This window comes from Pristiophorus japonicus, chromosome 3 (genome assembly GCF_044704955.1).
Source record: "Pristiophorus japonicus isolate sPriJap1 chromosome 3, sPriJap1.hap1, whole genome shotgun sequence".
Taxonomy (NCBI): Eukaryota; Metazoa; Chordata; class Chondrichthyes; family Pristiophoridae; genus Pristiophorus; species Pristiophorus japonicus.
In genome coordinates this window covers 56,897,884-56,921,595 of record NC_091979.1, presented here as the reverse complement: position 1 = coordinate 56,921,595, position 23,712 = coordinate 56,897,884, and the positions used below count along the sequence as shown (strand labels likewise).

At 46.7% G+C, this 23,712-nt stretch overlaps 1 protein-coding gene across 1 annotated transcript in view; it reads left to right on the top strand.

The window, feature by feature from the left end:
* Positions 1 to 23,712, top strand: part of kynu (kynureninase) — a 295,567-nt gene that overhangs the window by 5,906 nt on the left and 265,949 nt on the right. Inside the window, exon 2 of the mRNA XM_070873566.1 lies at positions 22,550 to 22,670. Within this exon, the coding sequence (XP_070729667.1) occupies positions 22,550 to 22,670 (121 nt within the window). The remainder of the gene's footprint in view (positions 1 to 22,549; positions 22,671 to 23,712) is intronic.

The following is a 23,712-nucleotide window of genomic DNA, read 5'->3' as shown; positions in this document are numbered from 1 at the left end:
TGACAAATGAACATATCTCTGCCTTTCTTGGGCAAGACTATGCGATTGTCCCACAATAGGCAGTTTGCCTGCAGAGATATTTCGTTTTTGTGCCTGTGGAACGGCTTAATTGCCTCCTGCATCTCCGCTGGGACGCTGGACCAGCTCCCATGAAGGACACAGTTTTTTACCAAGGACAGTAAAGGATCCTGGATGGTCCAGGTCCTGATCTGGCAGGCCGTAACAGGAGACTTTTCGTTTTCGAATGCATCCATGAGCAAGTCCACAGGCTGTGCCATTTCCACCCCGGTGGTGGGCAATGGCAGCCAACTGAAAGCATCAGCGCAGTTCTCTATGCCCGGCCTGTGGCGGATTACATAGTTGTATGTTGACAGCATGAGCGCCCATCTTTGGATGCGGGCAGAGACATTGGTGTTAATCCCTTTGCTCTCAGAGAACAGCGATATGAGCGCCTTATGGTCAGTTTCAAGCTCAAACTTGAGGCCAAATAAGTACTGGTGCTTTTTCTTTACTCTGTAAACACACGCCTGATCCTCTTTTTCAATCATGCTGTAGGCCCTTTCGGCCTTGGACAAACTCCTGGATGCATAAGCGAGCGGCTGCAAAATATCCGATTCGTTAGCCTGTTGCAACACACATCCGACCCCGTATGACGACGCATCGCAAGCTGTGGATTTGTGGTCGAATGGCTGCCGCCAGCAAAATTCAGCACGTGGGGGTTTTCTGCCAGTCCCCACTACCACCCTGCCGCTGCCGAGCGGCTTTAAGTGCGTCATCAATGCATGCACCACCGGGACACACCATCTCCGTCGAAATTCAGGCTGAAAAATCTAATGCCCGCTGAGCGGTGCCCCCGACAGCTTTTTCTGTTGGTGCACCTTGCATTCTGCCTGTGAGCCATGGCTGCGCGGTGGCCATTAAAGTCAAGGGCCCACTGGCACGGCCGCCATTTTTATTTTTGCCAGCCGACTTTCATGTTTCCAGGACCAATATGCCGCCGGGTTTGGCCGGGCTGTCAACAGGTAGCCTGGCACCCCCTCTTCGGTGCCAGGCTGCTGGTCTGGCTGAAACACTCTCTGGTGGCCCAGTGATCGATCCTAAATAACCGCTGCTTCTCTCTCCTTTAAGCTAAGGGGAGAGCGTGGTGATGCAGACGTGCAATGATGTTATCACCGCTCCGTTGCTAAGTAACAGTGGCGGAGAATCCGTCCCGCCTCCACTTCTGCCCCTCAACAGACTTACCACCGCACTTCCACCCCCATTATGATCGACTTCCTGGCCGCTTCAAAAAGAAAGACAAAGAGCTGAATTTCGGGAAAGTGGTGACCTCGACTGAGACAACGGTAAAAACACTTTGGAAAAGGTAAGTACGCCACATTTCCGGCGGAGCTGAATTTCGGCCCCGCTTTATAAATGCAAGTTGGTGTTGTTGTATTGTTGTGTTCCAGGCTATGAACCTGGCCTGGAACTCTCTTGTGGGCTCCACATCTGCATGCCCAGGTACAGTATGTTGTCGGCATGGAGATGGAACTGCTTGCTTTGATTCGGCGGGCTGCAAGGGGATAGTTGTAATGAGAGGAAATCACTGTGACCAGTTCTTTGTGGCAAAGACCAAGGGCTGGATTTAGAGTTGGAGGCTACTTTGGGTGCTAATGGCAGTGGGGCAGTACATTTTGCGGTGGGAAATGGTTTGCGGCGGCTATCCACAAAATTCAGCAGCTGGGCCCTGAGTGTGGAGCGGAGCGCTAAGGGAGGCGTTCCACACCTCACTTAGGGCACTAGGCCGGGTGAGCAAATGAAAATTCGTTGTTAAAGAGCCAACTTCGGAGCGCCCCAAGAGAGGCCTTTCTGCAATTAAAAAAAATCGGGACACCAAACACAGAAAACATTCCCAATATATTACTGACCCGAAATAAAGATAAATCGCAGAAAGAAAACAAAAAAATCCAATCACACTTACCTCATCTCAGGCAGTCATTCCTTCCCTCACCGCCGCCGGAACAGCTTGGATCACCCACTTTCCCAGGCAGTCCCACTACGGGGTGCTACGGGTGTTGCTCCAACCAAATTTCACAACGCTGCTGAAACCGACGGCGTTTCACACGGGTGCGACGCTGTCCGGTTGGGGTGCTGGACGCTGGCTGCCCAGACAGTAACCATTTCCAGAGTCATTACTGCCCATCCGGGGCGCTATCAGAGGCGGATTCAAAATGAAAATCCAGACCCAAGTGTTGCTCTGTCCTATCCCTGTTTGTCATTCCTTGTCTTTTTTACCTCAGCAGCCCACCCCAGCCTTGAGGGAATTTAGAACCTATGCCTTTGACACATATTATGGAACTAAACTTTGCTTGCAATATCTCCATGTTAAGGTACCTACCTAGGGCTAGAAATTTGGTTTTCAGTGAAAACATTATTTTTACGCCAAAATTACCGTTTTCGCTTCATTTCCGTTTTTCGGCTCGATTTTCGACCAATAATTTGAGCAGCGGTAAAAATCGCTATTGCATGAGGAATCACAGCGCAAACCACGAATTTTGGTCACTTTAGTCCGGGGCCGATAGCGTTGCAAGAGAGGCCTCGGAAGGGGGAAAAACAACAAAATAAAAATTGCAAAAAGCAAAAAAAAACATTCACAAAACATTCACAAAACCCTTACCTACTAAATCACTGATAATGAATTAAAAAATAAAAACTTTAACTTACACTTTTTGCAGGTCTTCCTACTTACCGCTGCTGGCAAGCCTGCGCCGCAGGTTGGACCCTGTCAGTATTCTGGGCGTAGAATGCAGGTCCCGAAAGAGCCAAAAATCGATCGCAAACACTATTTTGGGTGTTGCACATCGGCGCTCCTCTCCCCAAAAGGTCACCGAAGATCCTGCTGACCGGGTTTTCGCCGCAGAGGGTGAGATAGCAGCAAAACCCCGGTCACAAAGTCGGCGAGTTTCTAATTTGGTTCATTTGGTTGCAAGCAAAAAAAACGCAAATAAATCTGCTGCTGTTTTGTGTCTCGCATTGCTTCATCTTGCTGAGTATTTGTTGGCCTTTAGTTTTTAGCATGCTTCAAAGCAGAGGTGTTATTTAGCTTTACTTCAGTTCTAACCTTTCTCTTAGTTTGTTGCTGTAACCCATGACAACAGCAACTTGAATCCTTATAGTGCTCCTTATGGATAGTTGTCTCAAAGTGCTTTACATTCAGGAGGAGAAAGAAGTGACACATGCTTGTGCTGCACATAATAAATGGGGAGGAAGTATTATAGAGGATAGCTGTAGTTAAGTGTACCTTTGCTTTGCTGATCATAAATTGCCCTGTGGCAGTTATGTTTAGTTTTCATTTGTGTGAATCTATGATGCTGAAGGTTGCGGAGGATGTCAGCTGTTATTGTAGATCTTGCACAGGTGTAAATTCAGACAGGACGGAAACTTAAAAGCAAAGAAAGAAGCAGGAAGCAATTTGCATAGTTGCACAGCAATGGAAATGGAGTGGGGAAGAATATCATCGTGGGTGGTAGAGCAAAATGGCCAGAATTGCTCGGGCCGCCACTTATACGCTCTGCCCGACATTCTGTGCAACTGAAATCAATGGAAGTGAGTATCAGTATAACAGGCGGCCGATATGCTACAACCCGTCTTGTGCTGCTGTCCAAGCTGAATTTCTACCTCAGTGGGTCTATTGCAAATTAAGTTCTGACAACACAATGCGACCAAATTAATAGAGGGGAAAAGGGACAGAATTTGGGAAAAACTGATTGCAATAAAAAAATAAAGACTTGTACTTATATAGTGCCTTTCATGACCACCGGATGTCTCAAAGTATTTTACAGCCATTGAAATACTTTCAGAGTGTAGTCACTGTTGTAATGTGGGAAACGTGACTGACAATTTGTGCACAGCAAGCTCCCACAAACAGCAATGTGATAATGACCAGATAATCTGTTTTTTTGTTATGTTGGTTGATAGATAAATATTGGCCAGGACCCTAAGGATAATTTCCCTGCTCTTCTTCGAAATAGTCCCACATTACAACAGTGACTACACTCTAAAAGTATTTCAATGGCTGTAAAGCACTTTGAGACATCCGGTGGTCGTGAAAGGCACTACATAAGTACAAGTCTTTATTTTTTTATTGCAATCAGTTTTTCCCAAATTCTGTTCCTTTTCCCCTCTATTAATTTAGTCACATTGTGTTGTCAGAACATAATTTGCAATAGACCCACTGAGGTAGAAATTCAGCTTGGGCAGCAGCACAAGATGGTTGGTAGCATATCGGCCGCCTGTTATATTGTTGTGTATGGAGAAAGAGTCAGACTGAACACTGTGAGCTCAAAGTAAAGTGTGACCTTAGTCTTTTATTGCAGGTCTCCAGAGTGCCTCTTCAACCTGTGAAGCCTTCTTAAATACTGTACTCCCAAGGGATTATGGGATCCCTTGGAACTCTGAGGAATGAGCCCTCTGGTGGCTATACAGACTAAATACAAGTCCACAGATATAACAACATTCCCCCCCAAAGTCAATAGTGTAACTATTTACAATGTGAGTCAATCTGGGGCCCTTCTTATCCTGGTTGATCGTCTCAGTGTAAAAGCTGGTGTTGTTGAATCATTTGTTGGGCCCTTGCTGGCTGCTGTGCAGCTGGCCTTGCTTGGCTGCCTGGTGTGTTCGGCCATGCAGGGTTGCTGTGGATGATGGGTTCTGCTTCGTGGTCAACCGTGGTGCCGGTTGCCACTGGTGTGTGTGTTGGGGGATCAAAAAAGGTAGGGTCCAAGGTGGGTTGCTCAGGGGAGTCCATGAATCTGGGGTTGATTTGGTCCAAGTGTTTCCGGTGAATGAGTCCATTTGAAAGTTTGACCCGAAACACCCTGCTCCCCTCTTTGGTCACAACAATGCTGGGAAGCCACTTGGGACCTTGTCCATAATTTAACACAAATACAGGATCATTGACTTCAATCTCGCGTAACACATTTGCGCAATCATGGTATGCACTTTATTGAAGCCGCCTGCTCTCTACCTGTTCATGTAGATCAGGGTGAACTAACGAGAGCCTTGTCTTAAGTGCTCTTTTCATGAGCAGTTCAGCAGATGGGATCCCAGTGAGTGAGTGGTGTCTCGTGTGGTAGCTAAGCAGGACTCGGGATAGGCGAGTCTGCAGTGAGCCTTCAATTACTCTCTTCAAGCCTTGCTTGATGGTTTGCACTGCTCTCTCTGCCTGACCATTGGACGTTAGTTTAAACGGGGCAGATGTGACATGTTTAATCCCGTTACGGGTCATAAATTCTTTGAACTCAGCACTGGTAAAACATGACCCGTTGTCGCTCACCAGCACATCGGGTAAGCCGTGTGTGACAAACATGGTCCGCAAGCTTTCAGTAATGGCAGCAGACGTGCTAGCTGACATTATCTCACATTCAATCCACTTGGAGTACGCGTCCACAAACAAAAGGAACATATTGCCCAAAAACGGGCCTACATAGTCGACGTATACCCTAGACCAAGGTTTAGAGGGCCAAGACCATAAACTTAAAAGTGCCTCCCCTCCCTGGGTACATTGCTTAACTGCGAGCATGTATTACATCTGTGAACGAGGGACTCTAAGTCCGTATCTATAGCGGGCCACCACACGTGGAATCTGGTTATTGCTTTCATCATTACGATGCCTGGGTGGGTACTGTGGAGGTCATTGATGAAGGTGTCTCTGCCCTTCTTGGAGACCACTACTCGATTGCCCCACAGAAGGCAGTCTGCCTGTATAGACATTTCATCTTTGCACCGCTGGAACGGCTTTATCTCTTCCTGCATTTCCACTGGGACACTGGACCAGCTCCCGTGAAGCACACAGCTTTTGACTAGAGATAATAAGCGGATAATAAGAGAAAGCAGGTAATTATAGACCGGTTAGCCTGACATCAGTCGTGGGGAAAATGTTGGAATCAATTATTAAGGATGAAATAGCAGCACATTTGGAAAGCAGTGACACGATCGGTCAAAGTCAGCATGGATTTGTGAAGGGGAAATCATGCTTGACAAATCTTTTGGAATTTTTTGAGGATGTAACTAGTAGAGTGGACAAGGGAGAACCAATGGATGTGGTGTATTTGGACTTTCAAAAGGCTTTTGACAAGGTCCAGCACAAGAGATTGATGTGCAAAATCAAAGCACATGGTATTGGGGGCAATATATTGACGCAGACAGGACGCAGAGAGTGGGAATAAACGGGTCCTTTTCAGAATGGCAGGCAGTGACTAGTGGAGTGCCGCAGGGCTCAGTGCTGGGACCCCTGATCTCTTTACCTCAATGATTTGGATAAAGGAATTGAGTGTAATATCTCCAAGTTTGCAGATGACACTAAACTGGGTGGTGGTGTGAGCTGTGAGGGGGATGCTAGGAGGCTGCAGGGTGACTTGGACAGGTTAGGTGAGTGAGAAAATGCATGGCAGATGCAGTATCATGTGGATAAATGTGAGGTTATCCACTTTGGGGGGAAAAACAAGAAGACAGAATATTATCTGAATGGCAGCAGATTAGGAAAAGGAGATGTGCAACGAGACCTGGGTGTCATGGTTCATCAGTCATTGGAAGTTGGCATACAGGTACAGCAGGCGGTGAAGAAGGCAAATGGTATGTTGGCCTTCATAGCTAGGGGATTTGAGTATAGGAGCAGGGAGGTCTTACTGCAGTTGTACAGGGCCTTAGTGAGACCTCACCTGGAATATTGTGTTCAGTTTTGGTCTCCTAATCTGAGGAAGGACGTTCTTGCTATTGAGGGATTGCAGCGAAGGTTCACCAGATTGATTCCTGGGATGGCAGAACTGACATATGAGGAGAGACTGGATCAACTGGGACTGTATTCACTGGAGTTTAGAAGGATGAGAGGGGATCTCATAGAAACATATAAGATTCTGACGGGATGGGACAGGTTAGATGCGGATAGAATGTTCACGATGTTGGGGAAGTCCAGAACCAGGAGACACAGTCTTAGGATAAGGGGTAGGCGATTTAGGACTGTGATGAGGAGAAACTTCTTCACTCAGAGAGTTGTTAACCTGTGGAATTCCCTGCTGCAGAGAGTTGTTGATGCCAGTTCATTGGATATATGCAAGAGGGAGTTGGATATGGCCCTTACGGCTAAGGGGATCAGCGGGTATGGAGAGAAAGCAGAAAAAGGGTACTGAGGGATTGATCAGCCATGATCTTATTGAATGGTGGTGCAGGCTCGAAGGGCTGAATGTCCTGCTCCTGCACCTATTTTCTGTATTTCTATGTTTCTATGTCCTGGCTTGTCCAGGTTTTGATCTGCCGGTCAGTGACGGGTGATTCCTCACTCTCAAATGCTTCCATAACCATGGCTCAATCTACGGGCTGCGCCGTTTCCACTCCCGTGGTGGGCAATGGCAGCCTACTGAGAGCATCGGCGCAACTTTCTGTGCCTGGCCTGTGGCGGATGGCTTAGTTATATGCGGACAACGTGAGCTCCCATCTCTGGATGCAGGCCGACGCGTTGCTATTTATCCCTTTGCTCTCGGAAAACAGGGATATAAGTGGCTTATGGTCAGTTTCCAATTCGAATTTTAGCCCAAACAGATATTGATGCATTTTCTTTACCCCATAGACACACACTAACGCTTCTTGTTCAATCATGCTGTAGGCTCTCTCGGCCTTAGACAGACTCCTGGATGCATAAGTAACTCATTGCAGTTTCCCGAAATCACTAGCTTGTTGCAATACACACCCGACGCTATGTGACGATGCATCACATGCTAGTACAAAACACTTACATAGATCATACTACACAAGCAATTTGTTTGAGCATAACAATGTTCTCACTATTACAAAGGCATTTTCTTGGCTTTTGCCCCAAACCCATTCTACTCCTTTTCGTGATAAGACATCTAGTGGTTTTAGCAGGGTGCTGAGACCCAGTAAGAAGTTACCAATGTAGTTCAGGAGTCCCAGAAACCACAGCAGCTCCGTCACGTTCTGTGGCCTCGGTGCGTTCTCGATTGCCTCCGTCTTTCCATTGGTGGGCCTGGTGCCGTCCGCCGCAATCCTCCTGCCCAGGAACTCCACTTCAGGTGCCAGGAAAACACACTTCGAGCGTATTAATCTGAGCCCCATGCGGTTGATTCAATTAAGAATCTCCTCCAGGTTCTGCAGGTGCTCGACTGAGTTCCGACCTGTGACCAAGATGTTGTCCTGGAAGACCACAGTGTGCGGGACCGACTTCAGTAAACTTTCCATGTTTCTCTGGAATATCGCCGCCGCTGATCCAATTCCAACGGGCATCTGTTATAAACAAAAAAATCTTTCTGCGGGGTGATGCAGGTGAGGGCCTTCGATGATTCCTCCAGTTCCTGCGTCATGTAGGCTGAAGTCAGACCCAGCTTCGTGAACGTATTTCCTTCCGCCAGCGTTGCAAAGAGGTCATCGGCTTTTGGTAGTGGTTATTGATCCTGCAGGGAGTAACAATTGACAGTTACTTTGTAATTGCCACAGATTCTGACAATGCCATCTCCCTTGAGGACTGGGACAATAGGACTGGCCCAACCGCTGAATTCGATCGGTGAAATGATGCCCTCTTGTTGCAACCTGTCCAGCTCGATCTCCAACCTCTCTCTCATTGTCATGTATCTTACATTATTATATATAACTGTATCCTAACATGCTATACATGACTGTAATAAGATATGATCTGTAACCATCAGCATACCTTACCACCAGGGGTGCACTTGCAAGAGTCAAGTATATAAGGACAGGTCTCAGGCAAGTGCAGCATTCCAGAACTGTGAAATAAAGGTGCAGGTCCAGAGTGACCTTGACTTCACTACATGCCTTGTGTGAATCTGTACTGAAGGGACAGGACTTTACAGTGGCGACGAGTTACGGGATTACAGAATCCACAGAATGGCGAACAACGGATCAGATGAAAAGTACAATGCTGGAGACAATTGGGAGGACTTTACAGAAAGGCTCCAGCAAAGCTTTGTAACCAAAGACTGGTTAGGAGACGACAAAGCAGACAAGAGAAGAGCCCATCTCTTGACCAGCTGTGGCTCGAAAACATACACTTTAATGAAGGATCTGCTGGCACCCGAGAAACAAGCAAGCAAGTCATTTGAAGAATTGAGCACACTGGTAAGAGACCACTTGAAGCTAGCAAGCAGCCTACACATGGCCAGACACAGGTTCTACAACTACAGACGCTGTGTGGGCCAGAGCATACCCGACTTCGTGGCAGAACTTCAGAGGTTGGCTAGTTTATGTGAGTTCTCCGATGAACTGAGGAGAGAAATGCTGAGAGACTTTTTCATTGAAGGAATACACCACACAGGCATATTCTAAAAGCTCATAGAGACCAAGAACCTGACCTTAGAGGCAATAGCACTGGTTGCACAGACATTCTTGGTAGGGGAAGAAGATACGAGGTTGATTTACAATGCAGGTATGACAACTAATGAAATATCGGAACAAGAAGTTCACAGCATTAAACAAGCTGCTACCCCCACACACAGACAAAACCGAGAGAACAGGCTCTCGACAGCAGGCAGTGGCACCAGAAGCCATCAAGGGCCACAGGAATGGCCGTTCACACCTCATCAACCCACAATGTGAGCAATCAACTACAAACTGAGAGAAGCTCAAGAGAGATCAGTCAGACGCAGCTCATTCTTTGCAAGCAGTCTGTGCTGGAGGTGTGGAGGTGGGCACTCATCAAGGGGATGTTGATTTCAGCAGGCTATTTGCAGAAACTGTGAATATACAGGGCATTTGGCCCGCATGTGCAAAAAAACGGCAGCTCGGCCGGGTCGGAAAGCGGACCAGAAGACGGTGGGGACAGTACCCGGGACACCGATGTACAGCGGGTCAACACGATCAATGGCCGCTGCTCCTACAACAGGATGCCTCCTATAATGATGATGGTCCTACTCAACGGGATATCTGTCAACATGGAGCTGGATACGGGAGCGAGTCAATCTCTCATGGGCGCTCAACAATTTGAACAACTGTGGCTGCATAAAAGAGACAGACCAAAACTCACAAGGGTCGACACCAAACTAAGGACCTATACCAAAGAAATCGTACCAGTCCTCGGCAGCGCCATGCTCTCTGTCACACACAAAGGGACAATGAACCGACTTCCCATGTGGATTGTCCCCGGAGATCCCGCAGCACTGCTGGGGAGAAGCTGGCTGGCAAAACTAAACTGGAAATGGGATGATGTCCATGCCATGTCATTAGAGGAATGGACCTCCTGCTCAACAGTTATAAAGTGATTTAAACATCTCTTTCAGCCAGGTGTGGCCACTTTCAAAGGGGCCAAAGACAAAATCTACATCACACAGGATGCTAGACCAGTCCATCAGACGGCCAGAGCTGTACCCTATGTGATGAGGGAAGAGATTGAACACGAACTAGACAGGCTTCTGCGGGAAGGCATTATATCACCTGTGGAATTTAGCGACTGGGCAAGTCCCATCGTCCCAGTCATGAAGCCTGATGGATCCGTACGAATCTGTGGGGACTACAAATCTACCATAACAGAGTCTCCCTACAGGACCAGTACCCGCTGCCCAGAGCGGAGAACTTATTTGCCACATTGGCTGGAGGTAAACTTTTCTCAAAACTGGACCTCACATCTGCGTATATGACGCAAGAATTGACCGAGGAATCCAAGCTACTCACCACCATCAACACACATCGAGGACTTTTCATGTACAATCGATGCCCATTCGGCATCAGTTCAGCAGCTGCCATATTCCAGCACAACATGGAGAGTCTGCTCAAGTCCATCCCGGGGACGGTTGTATTTCAAGACGACATACTTATCACGGGCAGGGACACCGACTCCCACCTCTGTAATTTGGAGGAAGTACTCAAGCGGTTGGATCAGGTAGGCCTATGAGTCAAGAAATCCAAGTGCCTGTTTCTCGCACCCGAGGTTGAATTTTTGTGCAGAAGGATTGCCGCTGATGGAATCCGCCCAACAGAGTCCAAAACAGAAGCAATTCGCCTGGCGCCCAGGCCCCGGAATGTCTCAGAACTGCCGCCTTTCTCGGGCTCCTCAATTACTTTGGGAACTTTATGCAGAACTTAAGCACGCTGCTGGAGCCTCTCCACATGCTACTCAGCAAGGGGTGTGATTGGTTTTGGGGGACGCCCAGGAACGCGCCTTCAATAAGGCACGCAACCTTCTGTGTTCCAACAGTGTTTTGGCTTTCTTTGACCCAGGTAAAAAGCTAGTTCTCACATGCGATGCGTCAGCGTATGGGGTCGGGTGCGTTTTGCAACATGTCAATACTGCAGGCAAATTACAACCCATAGCTTATGCCTCCAGATCACTTTTGTGGGCGGAGCGCAGGTACGGAATGATAGAGAAGGAGGCGCTCGCGTGCATGTATGGTGTCAAAGAGAGGCACCAATACCATTTCGGGGCCAAGTTCGCATTAGAAACTGACCACAAGCCCCTCACGTCCCTTCTATCCGAGAGCAAGGCAATAAACGCCAACGCCTCGGCGTGAATTCAACGGTGGGTACTCATGCTGGCGTCCTACGACTACACAATAAGGCACAGACCAGGCACAGGCAACTGTGCCGTCGCGCTCAGCAGGCTACCCCTGGCGACCACAGAAGGGTCTGATGAACAGGACTGTGAGATAGTCATGGCAATCAATGCCTTTGAGTCCACAGGTTCGCCCATGACGGCTCGCCAAATCAGAGCCTGGATGGCCAGCGACCCCATGTTATCCTTAGTAAAAAGATGTGTCCTAACCAGTGACTGGGCAGAGGCTCGCGATGCCTGCCCCGAGGAATTAAAACCCTTTCACAGGTGCATGCATGAGCTATCACTACAAGCAGACTGCCTGATGTGGGGCAGCCGAGTAGTCATGCCTCTATGAGGCAGAGAGGCATTTGTCCAGGAGCTCCACCGCGAGCACCCGGGGATCGTTCTCATGAAGGCCATAGCCAGATCCCACGTCTGGTGGCCTGGTATTGACGCGGACTTGGAGCTCTGCGTCCGAAGGTGCACCATTTGTGCCCAACTCAGCAATGCCTCCAGGGAGGCTCCCCTGAGCCCCTGGCCGTGGCCTACCAAACCGTGGTCGCGGGTGCACGTAGAGTATGCGGGCTCATTCATGGGCAAAATGTTCCTTGTAGTTGTCGATGCATTTTCAAAGTGGATCGAATGCACCATTTTAAACTCGAGCACAATCTCCACCACTGTGGAGAGCCTCGCAACCATGTTTGCAACGAACGGAATCCCTGACATATTGGTCTGTGACAATGGTCTGTGCTCACCAGCACAGAATTCCAAGATTTTATAATTGACCACGGTATAAATCACGTCAAGACGGCACCATTCAAGCCGGCCTCTAACGGCCAGGCGGAGAGAGCAGTGCAAATCATTAAACAAGGCATGCTTAAAATCCAAGGTCCCACGCTGCAGGGTCGCCTGTCGCGACTGCTGCTGGCATACAGATCTCGTCCGCACTCATTGACTGGGATTCCCCTCCGCACAACTGTTGATGAAAAGGACTTTAAAGACAAGGCTCTCATTAATCCTCCCAGACATGCACAAAATCGTTGAGGCAAAGCGCCGTAAGCTGACTGAGTACCATGACAGAAATTCGAGGGGGAGATGGAATGAGATAGGGGACAAAGTGTTTGTACTAAACTATGGCAGGGGTCCCAAATGGCTTGTAGGGACAGTAACGGGCAAGGAAGGAAACAGGCTACTGGTAGTATAAATGGACAATGGAAAAACCTGCCGGAGGCATATAGACCAAGTCAAAAGCAGATTTACCAACAACATTGCGGAACCAGAGGCAGACTACAATGTGGAACTCGCATCACACCTGGTGGACAGACAGAGGGAACAACCTGAGGAAAGGGCAATCCCAACAGACAGCCCAGGTGAGTCAACAACAATCACACCAATCGAAACAGACAGCCCAGGCGAGATACCAGCAACCACACCCAAAGAAAAACAGACACCAAGGCAAACAACTGAACCACAACTCAGACGCTCCACGCGAGAGCGTAGACCACCTGAGAGACTGAACATATAAAGACAATAAGACCTTGGGGGAGGGTGATGTCATGTATCTTACATTATTATATATAACTGTATCCTAACATGCTATACATGACTGTAATAAGATATGACCTTTAACCACCAGCATACCTTACCACCAGGGGTGCACTTGCAAGAGACAGGTATATAAGGACAAGTCTCAGGCAAGTGCAGCATTCCAGAGCTGTGAAATAAAGGTGCAGGTCCAGAGTGACCTTGACTTCACTACATGCCTCATGTGAATCTGTACTGAGGGGACAGGACTTTACACTCATCATGTACGGTACTGCTCTTCCCTTGTGTTGGATGGGTCGCGCCCCCGGAATTAGGTGGATCTGCACTTTTGCTCCTTGGAATTTCCCGATGCCTGGTTTGAACAGTGAAGGAAATATGTTTAAGACCTGGGCACATGAAGTGTCGTCATCAGGTGATAGCGTTCGGACGTTCTCCCAGCTCCAGCGTATCTTTCCTAGCCAGCTCCTGCCGAGCAGCGTGGGACCCAGAGTGTTCGCTTGTGCACTGCTCCATCGTAGGAGACCTTTACGGTAGCACTGCCGATTGCCGGAATCAGTTCTTTAGTGTAACTTCTTAGTCTCGTGCGAACTGGAGTTAAGACTGGCCTTGTTGCACCACAACCTTTTGAAAGCATTTTTGCCCATGATGGACTGGCTCGCGACAGTGTCCAGCTCCATTGACACCGGGAGTCCATTTAGTTCAACATTCAGCATTATCGGGGGACAATTCGAGGTGAATGTGTGCACTCCATGTACCACTGCCTCCTCTATCTGAGGCTCTGGGTCACAGTGATCCTCCGTGGATCTGCCCTCCTCTGCAATGTGGTGGTTTGCAGGTTTAACAGGCTTAGCAGCTCACCTGCACACTCGTTGGAGGTGTCCCACTGTTCCACAGTCCTTGCAAATGTATCCTTTAAATCGGCATGAATGGAAACGAAGTTCACTCCTCACAGTGCCAACAAGGTGTTAACAGCCTTGCATTTATCACCTTTGATAGTGGACTCTGAGACACCTGCGGACATGTAGCTGCAGGTATGTGTGACTTGCTCTGTATGTTACGATTCGAAAACAACATCACTTTGTTCACGGTACTTGTAGCAGCACTTGTGTGCTGAGAGATTTGCTTTGAATTTTCACTGGTGGCAATGAATGCCTGGGCTATCTCTATGGCCTTACTCAAGGTTGGGGTCTCTACAGTCAAAAGCTTGCGAAGTATGGTTTCGTGGCCAATGCCAAGTACAAAAAAGTCTCTGAGCATGTGCTCCAAATGTCCTTCAAATTCGCAATGTCCTGCAAGGCGCCTGAGCTCGGTGACATAACTCACCACTTCCTGGCCTTCAGACCTTTTGTTGGTGTAGAACCAGTACCTCGCCATCAGAACGCTTTCCTTTGTGTTCAAATGCTCTCGGGCCAGTGTGCACAAATCGTCATACGATTTCTCCGTGGGTTTTGCTGGAGTGAGTAGATTCTTCATGAGGCCATAGTTTGGTGCCCCACAGATAGTAAGGAGGATCTCTCTACGTTTGGCAGCGCTCTCTTCCCCATCTAACTCATTGGCCACGAAATATTGGTCGAGTTGCTCCACAAAAGTTTCCCAATCATCTCCCTCCGAAAATGTCTCCAGGATGCCCACTGTTCTCTGCATCTTCGGGTTCACTAGATGTATCTCGTCGCCAGTTGTTGTGTATGGAGAAAGAGTCAGACCTAACACTGTGGGCTCAAAGTAAAGTGTGACTTTAGTCTTTTATTGCAGGTCTCCTGAGTGCCTCTCCAACCTGTGAAGCCTTCTTAATTATCTGTGCTCCCATGGGATTATGGGATCCCTTGGGACTCCGGGGAATGAACCCTGTGGTGGCTATACTGAGTAAATATAAGTCCACATATATAACAAAGTCCACCTGAAAGAGCAGACGGGGCCTCCGAAAGACAGCAGCACCGACAGTGCAGCACTCCCTCAGTGCTGCACTGGAGTGTCAGCCTAGATTATTGTGCTCAAATCCCTGGAGTGGGACTTGATCCCACAACCTTCTCAAAGGCAAGTGTGCTACCCACTGACAGCTGACAGAACAGAAATGAGTGAGCAGAGAGTTAGAAGCTAGTTTTCTTGCATACATGTTTGCTTGACTATGTGGAGGAAATGACAGGCAAAGTCATTATAAGCCGTGTCACTCATCCTGATGAATGAACAGTTGTCATGTTGTGTATGTATAATATAAGTATACTCCTTGTACACTTATAGACTACTGGATGTACCTTCACACTGTATAAACTATGTTTGTACCACCAGAAGGTACAACTGGTGGAGACCTAGCGGTCACCTGTACATGACAGGTAACCAGGTGTAAAAGGGAGCTCACCATACTGTACCCTCACTCAGGAGCTGTAATAAATGGACTAAGGTCACCACAGTTCCAGTACAATACCTTGCATCGTGGAGTCATTACTAGAGTGCTTACAGACACAACAACTGGCGACGTGATTGCAAATTTCCACGCAAAAATGTCTAACCTTGGCACGTTTCAACAATTCACCGATGGGGAAGATTGGGAGGCCTTTGTGGCAGGTGTGAACACTTTTTCACTGCGAACGACCTGGCGGGAGACAACCCGACCTCGCTGGCTATCACAGAGCTATCCTGCTCAGCAGTTGTGGGCTCACCGGACTTGCTAGCCCCAGCGAAGACAACAACCAAAACATATGCAGAGCTCGTAACGATGATACGGGAACAGCTCAAACCTAAAGAGAGCATCCTCACAGCCAGACATCGGTTCTACATCCACCGGCGGCCCGAAGGCCAAGATATTGCAAAATATGCAAGCAGTCTCTGTCAGGGAAGAGAGAACAGAACTCCGAGTCCCGCAACCCTGAGTCCACCACATGGGGCCAACCGGCCAACTCCATGCTAGTGCTGTGGAGGAAATCACAGGGCCCACCAGTGCCGCTACAGAGACTATACTTGCAAAGGCTGTAACACAAAGGGTCACCTCCAGCGAGTGTGCAAGAGAAATTGTACCGAATCAATGAAGAGTTGGCTGATCATCCGGACTCCAGTGATGATGAGAGAGTCGATGAGGCAACTCAGCCCCACGATGAGGTGTACAGAGTGTTTACCTGCACCACCAAGAGTTCTCCATTGAAAATGGAAGTTGAAATCAACGATGTTCCAGTAACGATGGAGGTGAACACAGGGGCGAGCCAGTCATTGATGAATCAGGCGGCCTTTGAGAAACTCTGGGACAATCCAATCGAACTACTTAAAATGACCCTGATCCAAGTGAAGCTGCTCACCTACACAAACGACACCATCCCAGTCGTTGGCAGCGTGGATGTCCAGGTGTCCCATGACGGCGCGATGCACAAGTTACCTTTGTGGATCGTTGCTGGTGATGGTCCAACGCTGCTAGGAAGAAGATGAAAAAGATCCGTTGGAGCTGAGAAAACCTCCAGCCTCCGGTGATCGACATCCTACGCGGCCCCGAATTTGAATCTCGCACAACACCTGAGAAACCAGCCGCTCAACCCAACGGCGAGATGATCCAGCCAAAATGACCCGACCTCACCTTCCAGGCTCCAGTGGCAGGACTCCGGAGGAAGAAAATTGGCGCAGAAGGCAACTTCCCTGCTTCCATGGCAGAACCTGGGGAATAAAGGATCACCGCAGCCTACCTCGTGGAGAGAAAGAAGATGGCACCCGAACCACGAGGTGAAGTGCCTGAAGTAAAGATGGCGGCGGCCAGACCACGAGGGACAGCATTGATGGAGCAACACGTGATGCTGAGCAGTGAACCAGATTGGGGTAAAGATTGCAAGGTCCTCTTAAAGGATACCGGCAATCCATCACAATTAAAGGGGCAGTTCCACTCTTTATACAGCGATGTCGGTGATACACATGTAAAAGATGTAATTGACAAAGGCAAGTATGTAAATGTAACTAACCATGTTAAGTCAGACGATTGCGGTCAGAACCAATGTATTATGACAGTAAATGAAGTAATGATGTGCGATGCCGGGTTCTACATGTACGCTGACAAAACCAAGGGCAACCTCCCTTCAGAAGCACCCAGGTCCAGCAGGCTACCCGATCATGTAGCCTGTGCCTCCAGGACCAATGTGATGCCCCAGGGAGCATGGCCACACACAGAGGGAGCATACCAGCTGCAGGGCCAGCGATCAGCAGACGGCAAAGGCACCACTACCGATATCCTGCCCCAGATCGGCTCTACCTCTCTGGTCACCAGCGCCAGTACCGGGAGCAAGAGGCTTGCACCCTCCAGTTCTCCCAACGGGACCTGGGATGTCCAGCCTCCCACTATCACTGAAGGGCAGCAGGGAGACACCGCAGCCCTCAAAGGATTACAGGGAAGCCACACACTCCTGTGGCTCTGCCCACCACTGGGCAACGGCAAAGGCCCTGAGACTCAGCCAGCTGAGCGATCTGAGGTCACCCAGCTGGAAGGGGGCGCAGTGCCACCATCAAACAACCTGAACACAGTCTGGTCACTCTGGAACGAGCGTCCTCACCCACCTGTACCTACACAACCCAGGGGAAAGATTGTGATACCAAGTATGTACCTTACCTGTAAAATGTACTTGTTCCACTACTGCAGAACCCAAACAGTGATGTAATTAATTCTATGTTTTTTTTTGTTCTTTCTTTCGGTACATGTATACACATGCATGTGTTGCTCGTGGAGTCATTACTAGAGTGCTTACAGACACAACATGTCATGTTTTAATTTTAAATATTGGGGGATACAGTCTACTGTTGTAAATTCTACATATAAAAATGCTGTAAGGCATCATTACCCAGGCAATAATGAATGACACACATTGGGGATTTTACCATGTCAGAGGTTGTTCTGGTAGTCAGCTCTTCTTACGACCAAAAATACTGATGTTTTAAAAAAAACAATATGGTGCTGCGGCCTTTATTCGTACATCTGGATATCAGTAGCCTTTAAAATTGTTTTGTAAGAACTTTTTCTGATCCTCAAATTACAGAGCTGAACAATGTTCAAAGAGAGTTTGAACATATTCACACAGCAGTAGGCAGAATCCTCCCAGAGAGCGCACAAAAGGCACAAGTACATTTCTAAAATTAATATCTTCAGCAAGTCTACCTGGAGTTTTAGAATGCTGTGACAGCTAATACATGGCGGGGGCATTGATTCCGCAGTGTTCTGCTGGATAGTCTCTGTTGGATCTAAGGAGCTGCGTGCCTTAAATATTTTTGGTGGTAGATTCTAGTGACATCGATCTGGGTGTTAGTTTTACAAGTGGTTTTTATTATCAGTGCTGTTTAATATGTTGCTGGATTTAGTAGGTGGCTATCTGTTCCTGACCAGATACAGGGTGTCCGCATATTTTGGGAAATGCAAGGTGAGCTCATTATTGCATCTGTGGATCCACCCCTCCATAAAAAGTGAGGGTACATTACAATTTTATAAAAGTTAATGGGGGCTAAATTCGGGACTGAACTCTTTTGAGTCATCTCCTCGCCGCACCTCCCAGCCCCTCCCCCTCCTCTCAACTCCCCCCCAGCGCAGCATTATTCCCCGGCACCCCTTGTTTGTTCTTATTTAATATAACTGGCGGAGCCCTTCTGATGTGTGCACACACTTCCTGTCTGCAATTTTGGGGCCTTTGGAGGCAGCATAGCTCCTAAAAAATGGCACTGCATTGCCCAATTATCACCCACAGTTTTTACAAATCAACCATTATTAACAAAAGACTTTCCCGTTCTGCAGTGATTTTAACGCCACTGTATTCAACGGCAGATGAGGAACCCACTTAAGTCAGGTGGGAGCCTCATACATATATATGCAAATCAGGGTGCTATTACATCAATAGGCCCCCTATGCCCTTTAAAAAGAGGTCTGAGTAGGATGCCAGTCGTGACCACCTCGCTTTTCTGAAGACTGAAGAGACCATCAAATGTAAGTGTTACATTTTCATTTGTGGTGCCAGGAGGAGCAATCCTAGTTTCGCCCTTACCTTTCCCCCACTCCCCCCACCCCCACCATGAGACCCTGCTGGAACTCCTTCTCCACCAAGTAGGTTCACTCGGTTGATTCCGTGGATGAAGGGGTTGAGTTATGAGGAAAGGTTGAGTAGATTGGGCCTCTACTCATTGGAATTCAGAAGAATGAGAGGTGATCTTATCAAAACGTATAAGATTATGAGGGGGTTTGACAAGGTGGATGCAGAGAGGATGTTTCCACTGATGGGGGAGAATAGAACGAGGGAACATAATCTTAGAATAAGGGGCCGCCATTTAAAACTGAGATGAGGAGAAATTTCTTCTCAGAGGGTTGTAAATCTGTGGAATTTGCTGCCTCAGAGAGCTGTGGAAGCTGGGTCATTGAATAAATTTAAGACAGAGATAGACAGTTTCTTAACTGAAGGGAATAAGGAGTTATGGGGAGCGGGCAGGGAAGTGGACATTAATCCATGATTGGATCAGCCATGATCATATTAAATGGCGGAGCAGGCTCAAGGGGCCAGACGGCCTACTCCTGCTCCTATTTCTTATGTTCTTATGTAAGTACTTGCCAGCCAGCGGACAGACTGAGTTGTTCGATTTTAACCAGCTATCCGTTGGCCTCTTTCTGCCCATTTCAGATGGGCAGCTGGTTGGTGGGTATGTAAATGAGGCTCGAGATTTACGATAGCTGAGTCTTCAACCACTTGACATCAGGCGGGTTTAACGGCCGCCCCAGCCCCTACCGACACCCGCTCCCAGTTAAAATCCCCCTCCCCATCCCATGTCTTAATTCTCACCATATGTAACTGATTAGCCCCCTTCCTGTCTAACACATGCAGCTCACCAAAATAATGTGAATAATGCAGACGGAAATGAAACTGAGACATAAGTCTTTCCAACAGAATAGTACACAGGAAGTTTGTTATCATCTTCCATTCATGAGGAAAACCTGCAATTCAGGATTCCCCAGTGGATCAGTAAGTAAATTCACTGTGTAATGTGGTGCAGTCACACAGATCAAAAATATCTCATGTTGGATTCCTGCTGTGGGCTGTTAGCAGATCTCCACTGGGGATACAGAAGGGATAATAAAGTTAGCCTCAGCATTTCCAGGTAGGCAGCAAACACTGGGGAACGGAAAAATTCTGCTTGTTAACCAGTGACCGCTACTGAAAAGTTGTGGATAAGGATGCCAGGTGAGACCAGGGTCAGGCTCAATTGTCATACCCTCAGGGTTGAATAGCTATCTCAACTGATGAATGAAGAATAGTCACTTGGATGAGGCTACCAATGGCTTCTTGTGCATTTTCATGTTTATTAGATTGCTCGAGTTCCTAATAATTCAGCATTGAATAATAAAATAGAGTTATAATGGTTGAAAATAATTTAACATTTACCAACTCAAGTTTTGCTGACAATCTCTTAACTTGCACACTGACTTAATTCCCCTGTTCATTTCTAACTTCTTGCACTTTGTTGAAACACCAGGGAAACATCAAGAAGTCTTTATATTTAAACTAATGAATCATTACGGCTGTCATCCATGGAACAATTCCTTTGAATTAGTTTTTTCCTTCAGGGGAATAGAAAGGAAAATATCTGTGTAACTTACTCATAACTTGTTTCTTTTTTTACTAGTTGTTTTGTCTCCTTCATTTGTGGAACAGTCAATGAGGAGGGGGTAATTTTGACTTTGGGTGATCGTGTTAAACGAGTGATATCGGATCAGCCGGTCATTGTACATCTTTGCTGATTTTTATCACCCAAATTCAGAACGACCCCCACTGTGTTTAGCAACTTCTTAAACATTATCAGATTTTTGGTCAGAGTTCTCAAAAAAGTACTTCCATTGTTTATAAGGGTATACATGTTAACAGTTAACAAGCTTTGTAACTGCTTGTCAGGATTTATTGTTCTCAAATCACATCTATCTTTTGTTGTACAATTCCTATTTCGAAGTAGATTAAAGATAAGGGACAAGGAGTATAATCTGAACGGTCTGCCTCAGAGAAGAAAGATGAAACCCTAACACAATCAGGAAGATTCATAGCCCTTCTTTTAATGTAGGGGAGGTATGAGTAAAATAATTATGGCAGTACTTTCAGCGGTATCAGAATAATTGATATATACAGAAATATTGAAGCAAATGTCATATCACTGCATCTGAAAACCCTTTTAATGATATTGATTTCACTGCGATATCGATTCAGCTGACATAATGATTTATAATTGAGGAAAACAATGAAAGAATGAATAAGGCAGTGCTATTTAATATGCAGGCCATACACAAGTGTGGTATCTTGTAGCTTGTAATGTGAAATTTCTAGCATTTCGCTTCGATCCTGTGACAGCCAGAAGAGTGCTTAATATCCGTATTGTCTTTAAAAGAAAATTAAACTGTTTTTAAACTGTAATAAAATGTGAGAACTGAAGGATGCAAAACAAGCACACATTGTTATTGGATGTACAGGTGTCAGATTTAATTGGGATACTGGTTCGGAACAGGCGGGCATGCGAGGCGGGAGGATAACCCATGTGGCGAGATCAACCCTGAGGCCTGGGCCTTTGTAACTCCTGGGCCTCATTTGAATATCACTGCTGGGAGGGAGAGGCAAGGAAGGGGCTGGGAAGGCCCAAGGAGAGCACTCCTGACATCGTTAGTCTGCAACTTTCCAATGTAAAGTAGGCTAAAATCTAATCCATCATTTCTTAATAATGTTCAACAGGACTAATATAAGTACAAAAAATGGATAAATGGAGCACATTGCTTATAGGAATAGAGCAGAAAATTCTAAATTTGTACCTGCGAAGATTGTGTAGGAACCTTACCATCTTTAAAGGTTTAGCTACTGTCTATGATCAGAAAAAGTGGCCAGTTTAAAAATAGTTTCCCATTTAAACTGCTATCCTTTAGTTCTCTGGAAGGTCTCGTGGCTAATGCAGCTACAGCTGAATATGTATATTGCTGCTCTGGCACAATGACACTGGAGGAAAATGACCTCTTCAGGTCGTCAAGTATGTCGTATGTCTTCTGAGACAGTACCACCTGCTCACTTACCTTGCGGTGCTGTTGACGAACTTGGAGCTGCCATTGCTGGCAGCGAAGTCGAGTAAATGGAGCATTAATTACATTTTCAAATAATTATGCAAAGCACTTTGGGGAGTATGGTTAACAGAACAATAGAAATCCTTGTCAAATCACCTTCATGTTGGCATCTACCAACAGTGTTAATTGTTGGGGTAGAGTGATGTGTACAGAAAAAAATGCGTCATTTTCTTTTATGACTCCCATGAATTAACAGCAGGAGATGCAGCCGAGAAATTGACAAATATGCATTGTTCACATGTCTTTTGCTTTCCATGGAATTGGCTTCCATTAGCTACATAAAGTGTAGTTTGTTCTTAGTGCAAGTAAGGCAATATATTTGGCAACAAGCGTGTGTAAATGTTGCTTGGTTGATATTAACATTTCTTTTCCATATTTTGAAGCTGACCCAACTTTGATAAAGGCAGAAGATGACTGTGTTTACTTTTGTGGACACTCCCTTGGGCTGCAACCAAAGAAAACAAAAGTTTATATAGATGAAGAGCTTAACAAATGGGCCAAAATGTAAGTAACGTGAACTTTGACAAGTATTTATATTGCTTTCTACCTGGTGCAGTCCTAGAATATACACCTTAGGAAGGTCAAAGTTTAGAGAACTAGGGTTCTAAATATTTATAAATCAATTACTTACATTGGGTAATTTCTATGTGACAATGAGTTAACCTCTCTAACTTAATCATTGGGACACAGAAATCACCAAAATCTGTCCGCTGCCCCTGTGAACCACTGCTTACTCTACACCCACCAAGTTCATAAGGATTATGTGACATATGGCTCTAACCATCCACCTATTCCATGAGTTAACAATCTCAATGTCCAAAAAAAACTGTTCACAAGAAAGAAAGAAAGAAAGAAAGTAAGAAAGAAAGAAAAAGATGAATCTCTAATTCTTTGTTTGTCTCTCTACTTCTGCAATGGTTCTTGCACATGGGGAGAATCTCAGCTCATTGCAAAGGGGTGGGAATTCCACTTTTAAGATAGGCGAGTACATTCGTTCCTGTGAGATCATGAAATTCTGTGTATGATCAAAGCAAGAAGGGACTCGCCTTTACATAGAGCCTTTCACAACATCACGACATCCGAAGTCCTTTACAGCCAAGGAAGTACTTCTGATGTGTGGTCACTACTGCTATGTAAAAAAAGTGGCAGCTAATTGTGCACAGCGAGGTCCCACAAACAGCAATGTGATAATGACCAGATAATCTATTTTAGTGGTGTTGATTGAGGGATAAATATTGGCCAGGACACCAGGGAGAACTCCCCTGCTCATCTTCAAAATAGTGCCTTTCAATCTTTAACGTCTACCTAAGAGCGCAGATGGGGCCTCAGTACTCACTAAGCACTGCACTATTCACACACCGCGAATGTAGTGGGCAGAAGGAAAGGGAATGATGTGATGCTTTGTGCTGGAGACTGCTCTATGTTGTCAAGTCCACAATATTTTGAAAATTCTGAGGAGTGATTGCTGAATCATCAAGGAATTAACTCTAACTGAAGGTACAAACTGGGATGCAGGTTCACACCAAACTGCAGATGCACACTGGAA